This window comes from Rhinatrema bivittatum, chromosome 1 (genome assembly GCF_901001135.1).
Source record: "Rhinatrema bivittatum chromosome 1, aRhiBiv1.1, whole genome shotgun sequence".
In the NCBI taxonomy this organism is placed as follows: Eukaryota; Metazoa; Chordata; class Amphibia; order Gymnophiona; family Rhinatrematidae; genus Rhinatrema; species Rhinatrema bivittatum.
This window is the reverse complement of record NC_042615.1, coordinates 43,633,063-43,650,623: the sequence shown is the minus strand read 5'-3', so window position 1 is coordinate 43,650,623 and position 17,561 is coordinate 43,633,063. Positions and strand designations below refer to the sequence as shown.

Below are 17,561 nucleotides of genomic sequence, written 5' to 3'. Positions count from 1 at the left end.
CGCAAAAGGCGGTAAATATTGTGGAGTGGGCATAATGCTTTCCAAGCATCTAACAGCAGAGGTGGGAACGGTTCTCAGAGATGTAGAAGGTAGATATGTTTTGTTGAAGGTGACCATACAAAACACACTATACACACTGGTTAATATATACGCTCCCACCGGTGACCAGATGGACTTCCTCCAAAAGATCTCTAAAATAGTTGGGGAATGGACGGAGGGTCACCTAATTTTAGGAGGGGATTTCAATATCACCAGGAATCCCTACCTGGATAATACAAGCACGAGACATGGAGGAGGTCAAAAGGGGAGATCAGCACTACTGCATCTTATAGACGATAGGGGACTCACAGACATCTGGAGGTTACTTAACCCCTCCACCCGAAACTACACTTTCTACTCCCACCCACATCAGTCCTATTCAAGAATTGATTTCTTTTTAATAGATAAAGCGCTGGTGAGCCGAGTGCTGGAAACTGACATCGGCAGTATTACCTGGTCGGACCATGCCCCGATCTGGTTAACATTGAGCCAGGCGGGAGAGAATCAGGGGACACGCTTTTGGAGACTTAATGACCGCTTACTAGATGACAAAGATTTTGTAGAGGAGATAAAAAAAGGGCATACAGGATTTTCTGGACACTAATGATGATGGAGAGGTAGCGCCAGGTACGCTTTGGGAAAGTCTTAAGGTGGTATTGCGGGGCCTCTTTATATCTAGGGCCACTCATGTTAAACGTGAATCGGCAAAGAAAAGATTACGCATTTTGGAATCCATTGAAGCCCTTGAGCTGCGCCACAAGCAGCGTAGGGAGAGCCATGTCTTACAGCAATTAAAGGAGGCTCGTAGAGAGTTGCAAGATTTGGAGCTGGGAAGGCTTGCATATCAGCTTGATTTACTTAAATAGCGCCACTTTGAATTTGGGAATAAGGCGAGCAAACAGCTTGCGAGGAGATTAAAGGAACAAGAGGCTAAATCCCAAATTACCAAAATCAGAGATGTAGATGGCCAATATATCCATTCCCAGGGGAAGATTGGGGAACGGTTTAATAGATTCTATCAAGAACTGTATGACTCGGATGGGGCGATATTAGATTCGAAAGTTGCTCACTATCTAGAAAACTTAAATATCCCTGTACTTGATGGGAAAAATAGTGAGCTCTTGGATAGAGAGGTGACAGTCCTAGAAACAATGCAGGTCATCAAAGAGCTGAAAATGGGGAAATCACCGGGACTGGATGGTTACACGGGGAAATTTTATAAGGTTTTTAGTCAATCACTTGGGGCTCCTCTCACACACATGTTCAATGGCTTAAGGACCACAGGACGGATATCCCCGCAAGCTAACACGGCGGGGATCACTGTCTTGGCTAAACCGGGACGTGATCACACTCTCTGCGGGTCATACCGACCAATATCACTCATTAATATAGACCTGAAGATCTTGGCCAAAATTTTGGCCAGGCGTCTGGGCCAGGTAGCACCGCTTTTAGTTGCGCCTGATCAGTCGGGATTTATACCAGGCAGACTAGCGTCTGACAATGTCAGACGAGTGGTTGAGTTGGTCGAATATGTCCAGATGAATCACATACCTGCCACTCTTCTATCTGTAGACGCTGAAAAAGCCTTTGACAGGGTGCATTGGCCATTCCTTTTTCAAGTCCTTACCAAGATGGGCCTAGGGGGTCAGTTTACCAATTGGGTGGCTAAATTATACGATCACCCCCAGGCACGAATTAAGATTAATGGCGTGTACTCATCTCCCTTTGAGGTCAAGAGGGGAACTAGGCAGGGATGTCCGCTTTCCCCACTCCTGTTTGCCCTCACATTGGAACCCCTTGCTGCACAGATTAGAAGCTCCCAGGCTATTCGGGGTATATCCGTGGGGGGTAGCGACTATAAAGTCTCTCTTTTTGCGGATGACCTGCTGTTCACCATCACTGCACCTGAGATGTCCTTGCCTGAATTGACCCAGGAAATTAGGACTTTTGGAAAAGTGTCCGGATTCAAAATGAATGAGGACAAATCTGAACTGTTGAACATTTCCATGGATTCGGTCCAATATGAGGAGCTAGCGGGCCACCTTCCCTTTAAAAGGGCTAAATCGTGGGTTAAATACCTTGGGGTTAAATTATGCTCTAATATCACACAGCTGTACGCTTTAAACTTTGACTCACTAAACAAATCTATTCAACAGGATCTAGGCAGATGGGATAGATTGAATTTATCCTGGCTGGGGCGCATAGCTGCTGTAAAGATGTCCGTTCTACCCAAATACTGCTACCTGTTTCAGACGCTCCCTGTTAGGGTCCCGGATAAAGCCTTGAAAGTGTGGCAGAGAAAGCTGTTCTCCTTTATATGGAAACGAAAACCTCCACGGGTGGCTCGCTCTGTCTTGTACAGGGACAAGTCGCGTGGAGGCCTGAACGTTCCTAACCTATCTTGGTACTATTATGCTAGCCTTTTGGCAGTGGTGGTTAGTTGGCATGGTAGAAGTTCCCCTAAACCGTGGATATCGATAGAGCGGACCCTGGTGGGGGACCCTCCCTTAACCTCTAGAATTTGGTCACCCCAAAATCTACGAGGGACGACCCTTACCTCTTTTACAGAGGTGGTGCTTCAAGCATGGGAGAAATGGAGGAGGAAACTTATTGGGGACAATGTTTTCCACCATAATACTTCATTTCTGTACAACCCTCTATTTCCCCCAGGGATGGAAGGGCCCTTTATTAAGAGATGGCAGAGCAAAGGAATCACCACACTTGGTCAATTGTGGAAAGACAATAAATTTGTACCTTTTAGCGACCTGCAGGCTAGATACTCTCTTGAAGCGCCAGACCACTATGCATATGTGCAACTCGCGCATTTCTTTTCCACATATCGCTTAGGTACAGTGCTGGGCCAGGAGAAAACCCCGTTTGTTAGGTTTTGTGATAATGCTGATCACTTTGGGAAACCCATTTCCAATATCTATGCACTTCTAAATGGACAACCAGGAGTAAAACCAGTATATCAGGTGAAATGGGAACGAGATATTGGTGTCCCTTTACCGGCCCCAGTCTGGGAGAAATGCCACCTCAGTATAGGCCGTAGCTCCGTCTCGGCATCACTAAAAGAAAATGGTTATAAGGTATTATATCGCTGGTATCTCACCCCTGATAGGTTGTATCAGATGTCCATTCGATCAGATGACAAGTGTTGGCGACAATGTGGTATGGTTGGTACCTACCTGCACATGTGGTGGGATTGCCCTGCAGCGAAACATACATGGCAGGGGGTTCAGAACTACATTCAGCATACTTTAAAGATATCAGTGGTCTTAACGTCCCGCACCTGTCTGTTGCAGGATGTCTTGGCTGGGGGCACGCTTTGTCAAAGACTGTTAGTTGCTCAGGTGATCTTAGCCACCAGGTGCGAGATAGCCTTCTGGTGGAAGAAAGCTGAGATGCCGACCCTGAGTGATGTACTAACCAGGCTAGATAAAGTATATCATCTGAACCACCTCACAGCTATTCGCAATGACCAATTGCCCAAATTCCAAAGAATATGGGAACCATACCTTTCAGGGAGGCACACGGCACCACAATCTGGGGGGAGTAGTATTGCGGATAACGCCGGAGCTTCTGTGTGAGCTCTCTATGGCGGGAGGATATTGCATTTCATTGGGTACACAAGAAGTAGCCCTCACTGCTTCAAATCTATGAGGTACATCACTGACACTCCCACACTGGTTGATTAATTGCTTCACCTGTTGCAATCCTACACTACTATTGCTCTTTTATATTTTGTGTTACTGCTCTTGAGTTGCGTTGGTCCTGCTCTCATAGGAGCAGAGGGAGGAGATGATTATTTGCTAGAAGCTGAGAGACTAGGGAGGGGGGGGGGTTTCGGGGGGGAAGGGAAGATCGGGACGGTTCTGATATGTAGAATCACTGGATTCATTGCTGGTACCTACTCAGCCGTCGGCTTGTTTACGATATGTTTAATAAGCAGTACCAGCACTATAATAGGCTCAATCACATTTTTATGCTTACATCTTGTTTGCATTACTATACGGATACTGTATGTTTGTATATCCTCATAATGTCATGCTTTGTAAGATTTGGTACCATGATCCTAATATTTATCTGCTTTTAGGGCTTTGACTGCTGTTTATTGCCTGTATCTGTTATGGTGTTGTGTTGTGGTTCTGTAATGTTTTGCTTGATATAAGACTAATAAAATCATAATTTACAAAAAAAAAAAGAATTACTGAAAATTCCGTACATGAAGAAGAATGCAGTTTTGAATTGTAAATACAAAAGCCATATTATTGGTGTCAGAACTCAAAGAAAGATTAAGTGGCAATACTTTGGCTTTAAGATACATATATGCAGCCACTGCCATGTTAGGAGGCTGGGATCTTATATTTGGCATCTGTACTGCATGAAAGTTACAGAATGGCAGCAGAGTCATTTCAAAAGCCACTGCTAAGCCAACGACGAACACCCCACATGTGCTCCTGCCCTGTTCATACTTTTTCTGTGATGTTAGAAAGGGCATTCTGATTAGAGTGTTGAGGTCAAAGTTCAGAAAAATATGGGCATCTGCACTCCTCATTTTAACTGGATTTTCTAGCACTGTCCTCAGCATCCACGCAGCAGGAGCTCAGAACATATATGTTTGCTTCTGCAGCTTGAAAGATATTGTCGCCTGCATCTTATAATAGCCTGTAAGCTCCTCTTGCTAGCTGAAGAACAGCATGGCTCTTTGGCATGGGCTAACAATCCTTGATTTTCTCCCCTAGGACTGTGTCAGCCTCGCATCCCAGGGACAGTTGGTGCAGAACCGTTCTCTGCCAAAATTCGCTACACAGGTCCTGATGACCCTGATTACCCCAATATGGTCAAGCTGTTAGTAATAATGCCTCACATGGATGGTAAGCAGCATATAGCCTCATGCAGGTGTTAGACGTTAAGTTCTACAGTTTCTGAAATAACATTTAAGACTAGGCATAGGGATTCTGTTAGTACTGTGGTAGCTGTGTGGGGTCAAAATACAAAACTGAGATTATATGCTTTCATAAAGTGAAATCCCTGGGTGTTCAGGTATGTTTATTAAAACCATTGTGGACGGTACAGTAATTCAAACGTGCTCCCAGCATGTGGTGACACACCCTAGGTACTGATCAGAATTATACTTTGGGGTTAGTATAATTGCAATTCGTCAAGCTGCTCTTTAGAAATGTCTTAAAAATATTGAGCAATTACTTTCTTTCAACCCGATCACTACACCAGGTTCCAGCATACCTTCAATATAAAAATATTTAACCTAGTGAAAGTTACCTGTGTCGCAAATGTTATTGCCATAATTGCCAATTATAATTTCCCACCAACAATGAGATTTTTAACCAACAATAAATTATTTGAAGGAAGGGGTGATGGTTTCATATCAGTACTTAGTGTCCCCACCCTGGAGTCGCAGACAATCCGTTCTTTAATCATTAACTCACCACCTCTATCCTATGTTTAATTATAAAACTTATCTTTAATATATTCTTATAATGCAACATGTGGCAATAAAATTTGTTAATTTCATCTAAATATTTTTTGGAAATTGTTTTTACTTTTAATGTGTGCACAACAGCCTCTATTTTCCTAGCGTATAGCAGATGGACTCAGGACCAGTGGGTATAGTGTGCTCCTGATAGCAGTTGGAAGCAGAGTCAGATTTCAGTCTGATGTCAGCACTATATATACCCGTGCACAAGGCTCTGTTCTTCAGTTTTTTCTGTGTCCATAGCAGTTCGGGACTTCACACACGCTTGCACAGCGTTAGAAAACCAAACTCCAAATTCAAAGAAGAAAGAAAGAAAGAATCTTACCTGCAGATGAGTCCCGCTCTCCTGCGGTGATACCTAAGGGTCCCTTCCCCAGTCGAGAATTTCTGAGGTGATTTCCGAGATCCCTCAGAGGTAAGCCTCGGTCCTGATGTGGACTTAGTACCGGTGAAGGAAGCGGCTGAGAGGCAGTCTCGGTCCAATCGCCGACCCGGCATGGACTTAGCCCCCTGAAAAGGGAGCGGCTGAGAGGCAGCAGGTGCAAGACTGAGCGTGGCGGTGAAGGTATTCCTCTCTCCCCCTGCAGCCGGAGAACCACCCGGCAAGAGACCAGGAAGCGCCGAGCAAGGTAAGGTAGAAAACCTTTCTCTAAGTCTCTAGTCTCCGAGGCTCGGATAACCACACAGATCGCCCCTCCGACGACTGTCTAATCAGGTTGAGCAGCCCCGTCCGGGCTAGACCTCAATCTGGCTCGAGGGTCCTCCCACGTGGAGACCCTCCCAGGGAGGGGGGGGGGGTTGCCATCTTGTCCGTGTGGTCGCTGGCACCATTTCCCCCCCTTAGTCGCCGCTTGTCCGCACAACTGAGCCGTGCGCACAGCAGCGAGCCGGGTGCATAAAATACTTGTGCGCACAGCGCCGCGCGCATATACGCCAGGCGCACAGCGACACACATAAAGGGGACTGAGTGCACAACTAGGCCCGTGCGCACAGCCACTTGCGCATCTTCCGTTCCTAGGCGCAAAACATAGGCGCACCCGGAATGCTTAACCAGGCCTCTTGGCACGCGCAAGATACACGCGCAAATCATGGCACTGCTGTCCAAGATAGCTAAAGGCCAAGCCCTCTGCCCGGCATGCCACTTGAGAGCGGCACAGCTGGAGGTGACATCCGCCCTGTGCCTGTTGTGTGAAAAAGCTCAGGGGGAGCCGAGACAAGTCCCCCTCAGCCTGTAGAGGACTCCGGATCTACAAGCGAGACTATCCCGGACATCTCTATTCCCCCTCAGTGGGAGCCCTCAGGGAGCGCTGCCGGACCCAATGCGGTCTCAGGCAACTTTAATTGGGTGGGATTCTTTGCGGAACTACAATCCTACATCCACGCATAGACAGGACCACCAGCGGCACAACCACAACCCCCGCAGTGACCCAGAGCCTCCCAGGGCCCTCCCGGCCTCCACCAGATGAGCCGCCCCTGGACAAATACCTCCCCTTAGGGGACATAGATAATTCGGAGGAGGAACCAGAACCCCTGGAAGAAGGGGAACTCCCTCCAGGAACAGAACCGCATCGCACCATGAAGCGCTTCTTCCCAAAAGACGAATTATCAGATCTCGTATCCACGAGTCTGAAGGCATTGGCCATTCCGGACACATGCAACACAGCAGAGTTCAAGGCAAGCCCCTTCCTGGCCAGGCTTCGCCAAACCTCACTCCATTTCCCTACGCTACAGGCCGTACAACTGATCGACCTGGAATGGGACGCCCCAGAGGCCACCTTCAAGGGGGGTCAAGCCTAGAAGCTCTCTACCCCTTGGACCCCACGACATAGGAACTCCTGAGGTTTCCCAAGGTTGATGCCTTGGTCTGCGCCACCACAAAGCGCACCACCATACCAGTCGAGGGTGGATCTTCCCTCAAGGATGCCAATGACAGACGGCAGGAATCCATCCTCAAGCAGTCTTACGATGTATCAGCTATGACCCTACAGATCGCTGCTTGCTGCGCCATGGTATCACACGCCTGCCTGGCGATGGCCAGGGACGAAACCACGCCAATCGAGGCATTAGACCCGGCAATATCATTCTTCATGGATGCGACCTCAGACCTGATGCGCACCTCAGCCAGGAGCCTCTCGTCCATAGTGGCAGCCAGAAGACAGCTCTGGCTCTGAAGCTGGTCAGCTGATGCGTCCTCTAAGACGAAACTCACGAGAATGCCCTTTAGAGGATCACTTCTCTTCGGAAGCAACCTGGATAAACCAGCCGACAAATGGGGCGAGTCCCCAGTACCCTGTCTACTGGAGGACAGGAACAAGAAGATCCAACGCCCCTCTCCCCGGGCACCCAAGGGCAGAGGATCCCAGCATTATAGACCATACAAAAACATTTACCAAGCCCCCCACCCCGCCAGCAAGGGGCAGTCCTTTCGGAACAGACACAACAAAAGAGGAGCCGGCTCAGGACCAGGCCCCAGCTGCAGCACACAATGAGAATCAGCAGACCCATCTACAGGAAGAGATCATAGGGGGCAGGCTTGCCCTTTTCTACCAAAGTCGGGTCGAGATAACGTCAGACAATTGGGTCCTATCCATCATTCGAGAGGGATACTACCTGGACTTCCTCACCATCTCTCCGGACAAGTTTGTGATTTCTCTGTGCCATGACCCCTCCAAGAGGAAGGCAGTGGAAACCACACTAATAAAACTACTCGCCCTAAAGGCAATAACACCGGTGCCTCCGCACCAACAAAATTCAGGGCACTATTCCATCTACTTCATCGTGCCCAAGGAAGAGGAAACATTTCGGCCCATACTGGACCTCAAGACCTTCAGTCACTACCTGAAGGTACCCTGCTTCCCCATGGAAACCCTGCGTGTGGTCATAAAGGCTGTACAACTGGGAGAATTCCTGACCTCCCTGGATCTGTCAGAAGCCTATCTCCACATACCGATCCATCGCACCCACCAGCGTTTCCTACGCTTCGCGATATTGGGCCATCACTACCAGTTCCAGGCCCTACCATTCAGGCTGGCTACGGCTCCCTGAATATTCACCAAGATCATGGTGGTAGTAGCGGCAGCACTGAGGAAAGAGGAAATCCTCGTGCATCCTACCTGGACGATTGGCTGATCAGAGCAAAGTCTCCAGAAGAAAACCAGGAGGCAACCACCAGAGTCAAGGAACTACTGCAGAACGTCGGGTGGGTCATCAACACACCCAAGAGCCACCTGCAGCCCTCCCAATGCCTGGAATACCTGGGAGTCTGGTTCGACACCAAAGGGAACAAAGTCACCCTTCCCCTACAAGGAGAAGGAGGTTGATGGAACAACTACGAGCATTGTTGAATTCCACTCTCCCCACGGCATGGGACTATTTCCAAGTCCTCGACTCATGACATCAACCATAGAAGTCGTCCCATGGGCAAGGGTCCACATGCAGCCCCTACAACACTCCCTACTGTCTCGATGGAACCCGATGTCTCAAAACTACTTCGCCCCCTTCTGGTTACCGGCGAAGGTTCAGAACCAACCACAATGGTGGCTACAAGAAAACCACCTGAGCGAGAGAACAAGCCTATCCCCACCGGAATGGACCTTGCTCACCACAGACGCAAGCCTGCGGGGATGGGGAGCCCACTGCCAGGAGCTAACGGCTCAAGGGCAATGGAACAAAGAAGAGTCGGCAAGGAACATAAACCGACTGGAAGCCCGAGCAGTCAGACTAGCCTACCTACGGTTCAGCTACAGACTCCTGGGCAAATCAGTCAGAGTCATGTCGGACAACACTACAACAGTGGCCTACATCAACTGCCAGGGGGGAACCAGGAGCCAGCAGGTGTCCCTGGAAATAGAACCCCTAATGACGTGGGCAGAATCAAACCTACAAGGGATATCAGCCACCCACATTGTGGGAAAAGACAGCGTCAAAGCAGACTACCTCAGCAGGGAGAGTCTGGATCCAGGGGAATGGATACTGTCGACAACAGCCTTCCAGCAGATAGTAAACCACAGGAGGACACCAGCCATGGATCTTCTGGCAACCGGGTTTAACGCCCGGGTTCACAAGTTCTTCAGCCGAAGACGGGAACCAAAGTCCCATAGTTTACAGAGATCACAAGAACCTGGAATTCTTGTGTCGGGCTCAACGCCTCAGCTGAAGACAAGCCTGATGGTCTTTATTCTTCAGCCGGTTCAACTTCTCTTTCCGCTACAGACCTGCTTCTAAAAATATCCGGGCAGATGCCCTGTCCTGTACCACAGAGACTGAGGACGCGCCTAATCCTCCTGAATACATCTTAGATCCAGCCAAAGTCCTCATTGCCGCTTCAGGTGTGGTACCAATGGAGAGGACTGTGGTTCCTATTCGTCTATGGAAGAAGGTCCTCTCATGGGCCCATGATTCTCTGACTGCAGGACATCCTGGTCAAGCTCGAACTTTGGAACTCTTAACTACTACTGATGGCCTCAAGTCAAGAAAGATGTTCAGCTGTATGTCAGTTCCAAGAAAAACAACCAATAAGGGCTGTATAACAACCAATAAGGGCTGTATAACATAGTCTGAGTAAAACAAATAAGCATGGGTGTAGCTTGCTTATTGCGGCGGTTACTACCCCTACTACCCCTAACTTATCAAGCTAGATATTTCACTTGGATGCAGCTCCATCACTGCTTTCTACATTAATGGTGGGGGTGGAAGGGAAATAGAACCAAGAGCTAAGAGAAACAGATAAGTATGAGAGAAAGTGTGTGAAGCTTGCTGGGCAGACTGGATGGGCCGTTTGGTCTTCTTCTGCCGTCATTTCTATATATATGTTTACCTGTGCTAGGCAGAAGCCCTTGCCTGGCTGTCCATGGGGTCTCCTACAACCACTACCCATTCCAACAGAGCCATGGACTCATCTTTCTACTGATTTTATAGTAGATCTTCCACTGTCAGAGGGGAAAACCATGATATGAGTTACAGTTGACAGATTCTCCAAAATGGCTCACTTTTTGCCTCTACCGAAACTACCGACTGCACTAGAACTAGCACAACTTTTTCCAAACATATATTTAGTATACATGGACTTCCGCTTCATATCACTTCTGACCGGGGTTCACAGTTTACTGCCAAGTATTGGAAAGCACTCTGCAAGAAGTTTGGGGTCCAGCTGGATTTTACGTCCGCCTTCCACCCACAAGGCAACGGTCAAGCAGAACGCACTAATCGGACTTTGAAAACTTTCCTCCGAGCCTTTGTAGGAGACAAATAGAATGACTGGGTGGCCTTGCTACCATGGGCAGAATTCTCTTATAACCACCACTGTCAATCAGCTACTGGTCTGTCTCCTTTCCAATTGGTCTACGGGAAGCAACTCAAACCTCCCTTACCTCTGCCTCTGACCATACCTTCTCCAGCAGTGCAACTTACGGCTCAACAACAGCGAGATCTTTGGGGTTCCACTCAGTCAAAGTTACAGTTAGCAGCCACTTCCACCAAAATATATGAGGACAAACATCGCCGTCCTGCTCCTGTATTCTCTCCTGGAAGCAAAGTCTGGTTAAGTAGCAAAAACATTCGGTTGCGGATTCCCTCCATGCGCCTGGCTCCTAAGTACATTTTGTGGTTACACAACGAGTAGGTACTATTTCTTATCACTTACGTCTCCTGTCCACCTAAAGATTCACAACTTTTTCCATGTGTCTTTACTCAAGCCTTTGGTCTTGTCAGTCTTCCACAACAGGCCTCCTGAACCCACCAAGCCTGAGGCAGAAGAGGAGACCATTTACCAAGTAAAAGATGTCCTAGATGTGCACTTCCACCATAGGAGATGGTAGTATCTTCTCTCCTGGGAGGGTTGTGGTCCTGAGGAAAATACTTGGGAACCCACCTCCAACATTCTGGACAAGACTCTTCTCCGCCAGTTCCATCTCGATCATCCTGCAAAGCCAAAACCCACGTGGAGGGGACGTAGGAGGGGGGATACTGTTGCAGCAGAGGTCCATGGCCGGTCCCTCTCCCTACCTCGGAGCTGCTCCGATTGACTGCGGTGTCTTCAGTGCCCGTTCAGGCCTTGCTGGGGCCTTCTCGCGGCGCTCCCTCCACGAGGGAGATGCCGCTGATTCCCTGCTGCTGGTCCTGCTCCCTAGGTGCGGGCTTGCAATTTAAAGAGACCAGCGCAGGAAAGATGGCTCCGCCTTCAGGGATGACGTCAGATGTCTTCAGAGATTTAAATCCTGCTATCAGCCCTACTCTTTGCCTTGCAACGGGTCGTCTCTTCTGAGAAGTGAGTTGCTTGTTCCTGATTCCTGTTCCAGCTTTTTCCTGATTCCTGATCCAGCTTGTTCCTGACTCCGGCTCCGTTCCAGCCTGTTCCTGTTTCCAGCTCCGTCCTCGCCTGCTCCTGTTCCTGCTTCCCCTTGGCTGGTTTTCCTGGCTCCTGACTTCGGTACGTCCTCTGGTAATCCTGCTTCGCTGCTCGTCTCGATCCCTGGCTTGTCTCTGGTTTCTGCTGTCTGCTGCCTGCCCTGACTGTTGGTCTGTCTCCATGTTTTGATCCATGTTTTGCCTCGACATCTAGACTTCTCCTGGATCCTCTTCACCGCCGCCTGTCTCGACTCGGACAGTTCTTCAGACATCTCTTGGTCTCCTGGCCCAGATCCGCCTCCCGGCTATGAGTCATTGAGGGCCTTCCCTCAGCAATTCAACTTCTTCCTCTAGCCGGCTCAAGGGTCCACAAATTCAACACTGTTATACTTAATCATGAAAACAAAGTAAAGTGAAAGCCCATTAAATCAGGGATACCACTGCTTCCTTAGCCTATCTTCACTCTGCATCCATAGAATTATTATTATTTATTATTATTACATTTACATTTGACACCTAACTCACTCTAGGTGACAAAACACAATTACACACATAAAAAGACAAACCATTAAAAATAGCCCATACATTGGTTTGCTGTCCAGCAGATCCATAGATCCAAAGAGGTCTGCCTTCCTATAACAAATGAATCCATAAATAAAAATGTTCAAAAACCTCATTAGAAATCTAATTTAGCATAAGTATTGGCAAATTAAATGTAAAACATTGATAAGACAGGCTAAGAGAGAATTTGAAAAGAAGTTGGCCGTAGCAGCAAAAACTAATAAGAAAAACTTTTTAAAATATTTCCAAAGCAAGAAACCTGCGAGGGAGTTGATTGGATGCAGAGTGAAGATAGACGATCAAGTGGTTAAAAGGACACTTAGGGACACTTCCCCCAGTTTGAATAGCCTTGTTTTATTGTAACTTCATGGTTTCTTTTCACTTGTTCCAGTTTCAAGTTCACTTACACCCCTTGTTAATTGTAAACCAGCATGATGAGATATTATCATGAATGCCGGTATAGAAAAACACTAAATAAATAAATAAGATAAGGCCATCGCGGAAAGACTAAACAAATTCTTTGCTTCAGTGTTTACTGGGTAGGTTGTTGGGGAGATACCCATTGTGGAGACGGTTTTCAAGGGTGATAGTTCAGATGACCTGACCCAAATCATGGTGCACCTTGAAGATGCAGTAAGCCAGATTGACAAACTGAAGAGTAGCAAATCAGCTGAACCGGATAGTATACATCCCAGGGTTCTGAAAGAACTCAAAAATGAAATTTCAGACCTGTTACCAGTATTTTGTAACCTATTATTAAAATTATCCATTGTACCTGAAGACGGGAAGGTGACTAATGTAACCCTGAAATTTAAAAAGGGCTGCAGAGGTGATCCTGGAAACTATAGACTGGTGAACCTGATTTTAGTGCCAGGAAAAATCGTGGAAATTATTATAAACAATAAAATCACAGAACATATAGATAGACATGATTTAATGGGACACAGCCAGTATGGATTTATCAAAGGGAGGTCTTGCCTTGAAAAATCTGCTACATTTTTTTGAAGGAGTGAATAAGCATGTGGATAAAGATGAATTGGTAGACATGGTGTATTTGGATTTTCAGAAGACGTTTAACAAAATTCTTCATAAGCAGCTTTTAAGAAAACTAAAAAGTCATGGAATAGGAGGAGATGTCCTTTTTTTGGATTGCAAACTTGTTAAAAGACAGGAAACAGAGTGGGATTAAATGGTCTGTTTTAACAGTGGAAAAAGGTAAGCAGTGGATGTTAATGTTTTGAGGTGTTGAAGTGGATTCTTGGTTACTGCGGAAATGGCCACTCCCACGGGAGGAGCCCCGTGAGGAACCGCAGTACTAGGCTGGACTCTATACACGCAGACACAGAGAATTTGTATTTATTATACAGCTTGATGGTACTGCCTGGGGTGGACAGCAGTAAGGCAACCCAGTAGAAGCAGTCCGGGTTCCTCGGCAGAGGAGACCAGTCCCACTCTTGATCAGATGAAAGGCAGCACAGGGTAGCAGAGGCAGGACCCGGATGTAGACTCCAAGCGCTGAAGTTGAAGGTGGAACAGACTGAGAGAATTAGTACTCACTGAGTAGTTAGCTGTATTGATGGAGATCCTGGAGGCAGAAGTGAAGCAGTTGCAGGCACCAGTGTAGGGAGCGCAGGCCCTCGAGGAGCGAGTACCCGGTTTCCCAGATAGGTACCTGAAAGAGAGAAGATGGGCCCCCGAGGAGCGGTTACCCAGGTTAGCGATGAATTACCCCGAAGGGCAGAGAGAGAGCTTCCAGCGGCTGCTGGGAAGCTGCAGAGCAGCTTAGACCGGAGCAATTCCAATCCTTGCTAACTCAGTTTGTTAGCAAACAAAGGGCAGGCTAAATACAAGGATGTGCTGACATCACTCAGAGGGGATGCCCCCGAGGTTCCCGCCATGACGTGAAAAAAGACATGGGTGCGTGCACGCGCGCACCCTAGGAGGACCTTAGGAGAAACATGGCGAACGCCATCACCTTTGCCGATCCGCTGGGAGTATCTTCTCTCGTGGGAGGGCTATGGCCCTGAGGAAAATTCATGGGAGCCTGCAAGTAATATTCTGGACAAGGGGCTCCTCCTCCGATTCGATTGTGCCCATCCGTGCAAATCCAGGCCTCCAGCAGGGCGTAAAGAGAGGGTACTGTTGTGTATCCCGTGTCTAGGCCCACTTACCCTTGTGCCCGGCTTCTAGTCCTGGTTTGTTCTCCCTCGTGGCTATGGGCAGCCGCCTATGCTCCCAAGCCTCCTCTGCCGTCCCTGGCTCCACTGTGGACCCCTCTATCTACCGGCAGGTCTCCCCAAGTGTGCCATGGGGAGACGCCACCGTCTAGCACCACGCCACCCTCTAGGCACACGTGCCTTGCCAGGTTTTAAAGGGGCCGTGATGGGAATCCAACCCGCGGCCCCGGATGATGATGTCACTGGGCCCTGGTATATAAGGCAGGGCCCAGCCACTGGTTTCTTGCCTTGGCATTGACCCTCGCTACATCTGGATCACGCTTGGCTTTGACCCTTGCTACGCTTTGACCACGCTTGGACTGACTTCTGGTTTTGACCTCTGCTCGTTTGACCGCCTTCCACATCTGCCGTGATGCCAGCCTGCTCTCTACTACATCTACTGGTATCTCACTGTTCTTGGCCTTTCAGGCTCCGGCCTACTATTACTCGGGCGCTACCATCTTCACCTCTGGTTCCCCTTTGGCGCTCGGGTCTCTGGATCCCTGCCTCATCTGGACCTGCTTTGGCCTTCCTATTACCTCTGCTGGTCCCTGGCTGATTACCACCTCATCTACTGGGAGTCATCTGACGGAAGCCTGCCTAAGACCAGCTGGCCCCGGCACCCAAGGGCTCAACCTGCGGGGAACGTGGGCTGGTATTGACAAAGCTCCAGTAAGCCTCCGTCACTCAGCCAACTCTGCCTCCTGACGGGGGGGACCCTTAGGGCTTGCCCTGTGGGTAGCGTCAACCCCACTTTGGGCCAAGGGTCCACCTCCAGTGCAACACAAATAGAGCAAGCTTTTAAAACTGACTTGAGCTTGCAATTATTCTGAGGTCTTTTCCTCCTTTTTTGGAGTAGATTATTCTTAATCTAGTGATAGATATTTATAATATACATTAATCAAAAGAACTTATTTGAGTGAGAGCACTTTGGTGGGGTTTTTTTTGCGATATTTGAATTCACTCATTTGCTTGTTGCGTGTGGAATTTCTTCTATTTTGTTCAAGCATAGATATTATGTCCAACAGGTACAATTGAGCTGAGCGCAACACTCTGCCAGGGTTGTAAATTTAAAACAGAGCATTGGTCCATGGCAGTGAATCCAAAGCCAACAGCTTATGTACAAGCACAGCAGTCTTAAATTTAATGCGCCATTGCACAGGGAGCCAATGAGGATTGCAAAGGACCGGTGAAATATGGCTTACACTAGGACCCGAGATTAATCGGGCAGCAGCATTCTGTAGCAATTGTAGAGCCTTAATAACAGTTAGTGGGGCTCCCAAATAAGTGACATAGTGGAAGGCACCAGAACCCAAACCCCCAGGGCATGGAAAATATTTGCAAAGCTGCCGCCTGGTCTTCTGTCCACTCCTTCACTGTACATTACTGCCTAGGAAATGAATCACGTCAAAATAGCAATTTTGGCCAAGCAGTTCTGAAAGGTTATATTTATGTAGTTCATTCCTTCAACTCTTCCTCCTTTCTCCTCATCGTATGAGTTGCATGTTTTACGGCTGCTTATATTGGAACTTAATTCCCCACTTGTGTGGCTTACTATGGACCTGCTGGGCTACAGAGAAAAGGGGGCTTTTAGCTGTAAATAGGTGGTCTCTGAAGCCAGCAGGCAAATCAGTCACACAGCTCCACCATCTTCCCCTAAGAGTTGAAGATTAGCTTGCTAAAAAGACTGAGGAGACGTTCATAGCAACAGCTACACGGGAATAACTGCGCCTGCCCAGAAAGCCTCCCCAGATTTTCTGAGTCTCAGAGCGTTTTCCTGTTTTGATGCCATCGGATGATGTCACCCCCCCACCTGTGTGGCAGATGTGGCAACTTCGCTTTCTGTGGGTGAGTTTGAGGGCCTGCTATTTTTACATAACAGTTAAGTTCAAGGATTCAAAGCCTCTCGGTTGTAGCTTTCTGGTGGACTGTCCAGTCTCCACGTAACATTAATTGCTTTATCCACACGGGTGGTCATTTTTTCCAAGAACTCTGCTTTAAGAAAGACTTTTGCAACAACAAATTACAGAGTCCAAATCATAGCAATCAACAGTAATTCTTTCATCTTTCCCTGCACCTCTGCTGTAGAGAGGCAGATTGTCCAGAGTGACTCGTTTTCAATGTGTAAAAGCAAGCATTAATCAAATATAGAGGACAGTTTTCAAAAACCATTTACCTGGGTGCAAGGGCTGTCTGAAAATTGCCCTCCTGTAACCCAGCTGAAGTACATGCAGGCTTCCATGGCGTGAATACTTTTAGCCAGATTAAGTGGAGGTGTTCCGGGAAGCCTGCTTTTGGGTGGGATTAAGGAATAACACGAGTACACTAAATTTTCAAATGTACTCATGCTATCTCCCAGCCAGATTTAACCTGCACAAAAAAAAAAAGCAGGCCAGTTGAACCTGTGGACACTTTTCAAAGGGAACGTATGCTCATATTTTCCCTTTTAAAATTTATGCAAAGTCCATAAATGCAAAGTATCTGCAGACCTGGCACCTAGGCAAGCTGTTTAAAAAAATTCTCTCTTAAGATGCATCCTCCCTTAAATCTTTTAAGGCACTGGAATACCATTCTTTATGGTCTCCACATCATCAGCATTGCCAGTGTTAAGCAAGTCAGTAAGTTTCACCCTGCAGGTGAAAAACTCCTACCCTCTCAGTTACTTCATACAAGTTGGAGTCGTCGGCCCACTACTGGAATATCCTAGGATCCTATGCTCTCTCTCACAGGAGGTGCAGATCCATGCTGAGATGGAAGAGCTTTTCCCATGTCAGATCCCTTCTTGATTCCTAAATCATCATTATCATCGTTTATTTATTTCATGCTTTTTCAACTCAAGAGCTTAAAATAGGTTTACAACAGATCAATGTTCGCATTAATTAACGTCATGAATAAAATAAAAG

The 17,561-nt window shown here is 47.7% G+C and overlaps 1 protein-coding gene across 2 annotated transcripts in view; it reads left to right on the top strand.

Annotated features, from left to right (window-relative positions):
- The window catches only part of FREM3 (FRAS1 related extracellular matrix 3), a 345,523-nt gene that overhangs the window by 263,669 nt on the left and 64,293 nt on the right, over positions 1-17,561 (top strand). For both annotated transcript variants that reach the window (XM_029599602.1, XM_029599686.1), the window contains exon 15: positions 4,785-4,916. In XM_029599602.1, the coding sequence (XP_029455462.1) occupies positions 4,785-4,916 (132 nt within the window). The remainder of the gene's footprint in view (positions 1-4,784; positions 4,917-17,561) is intronic.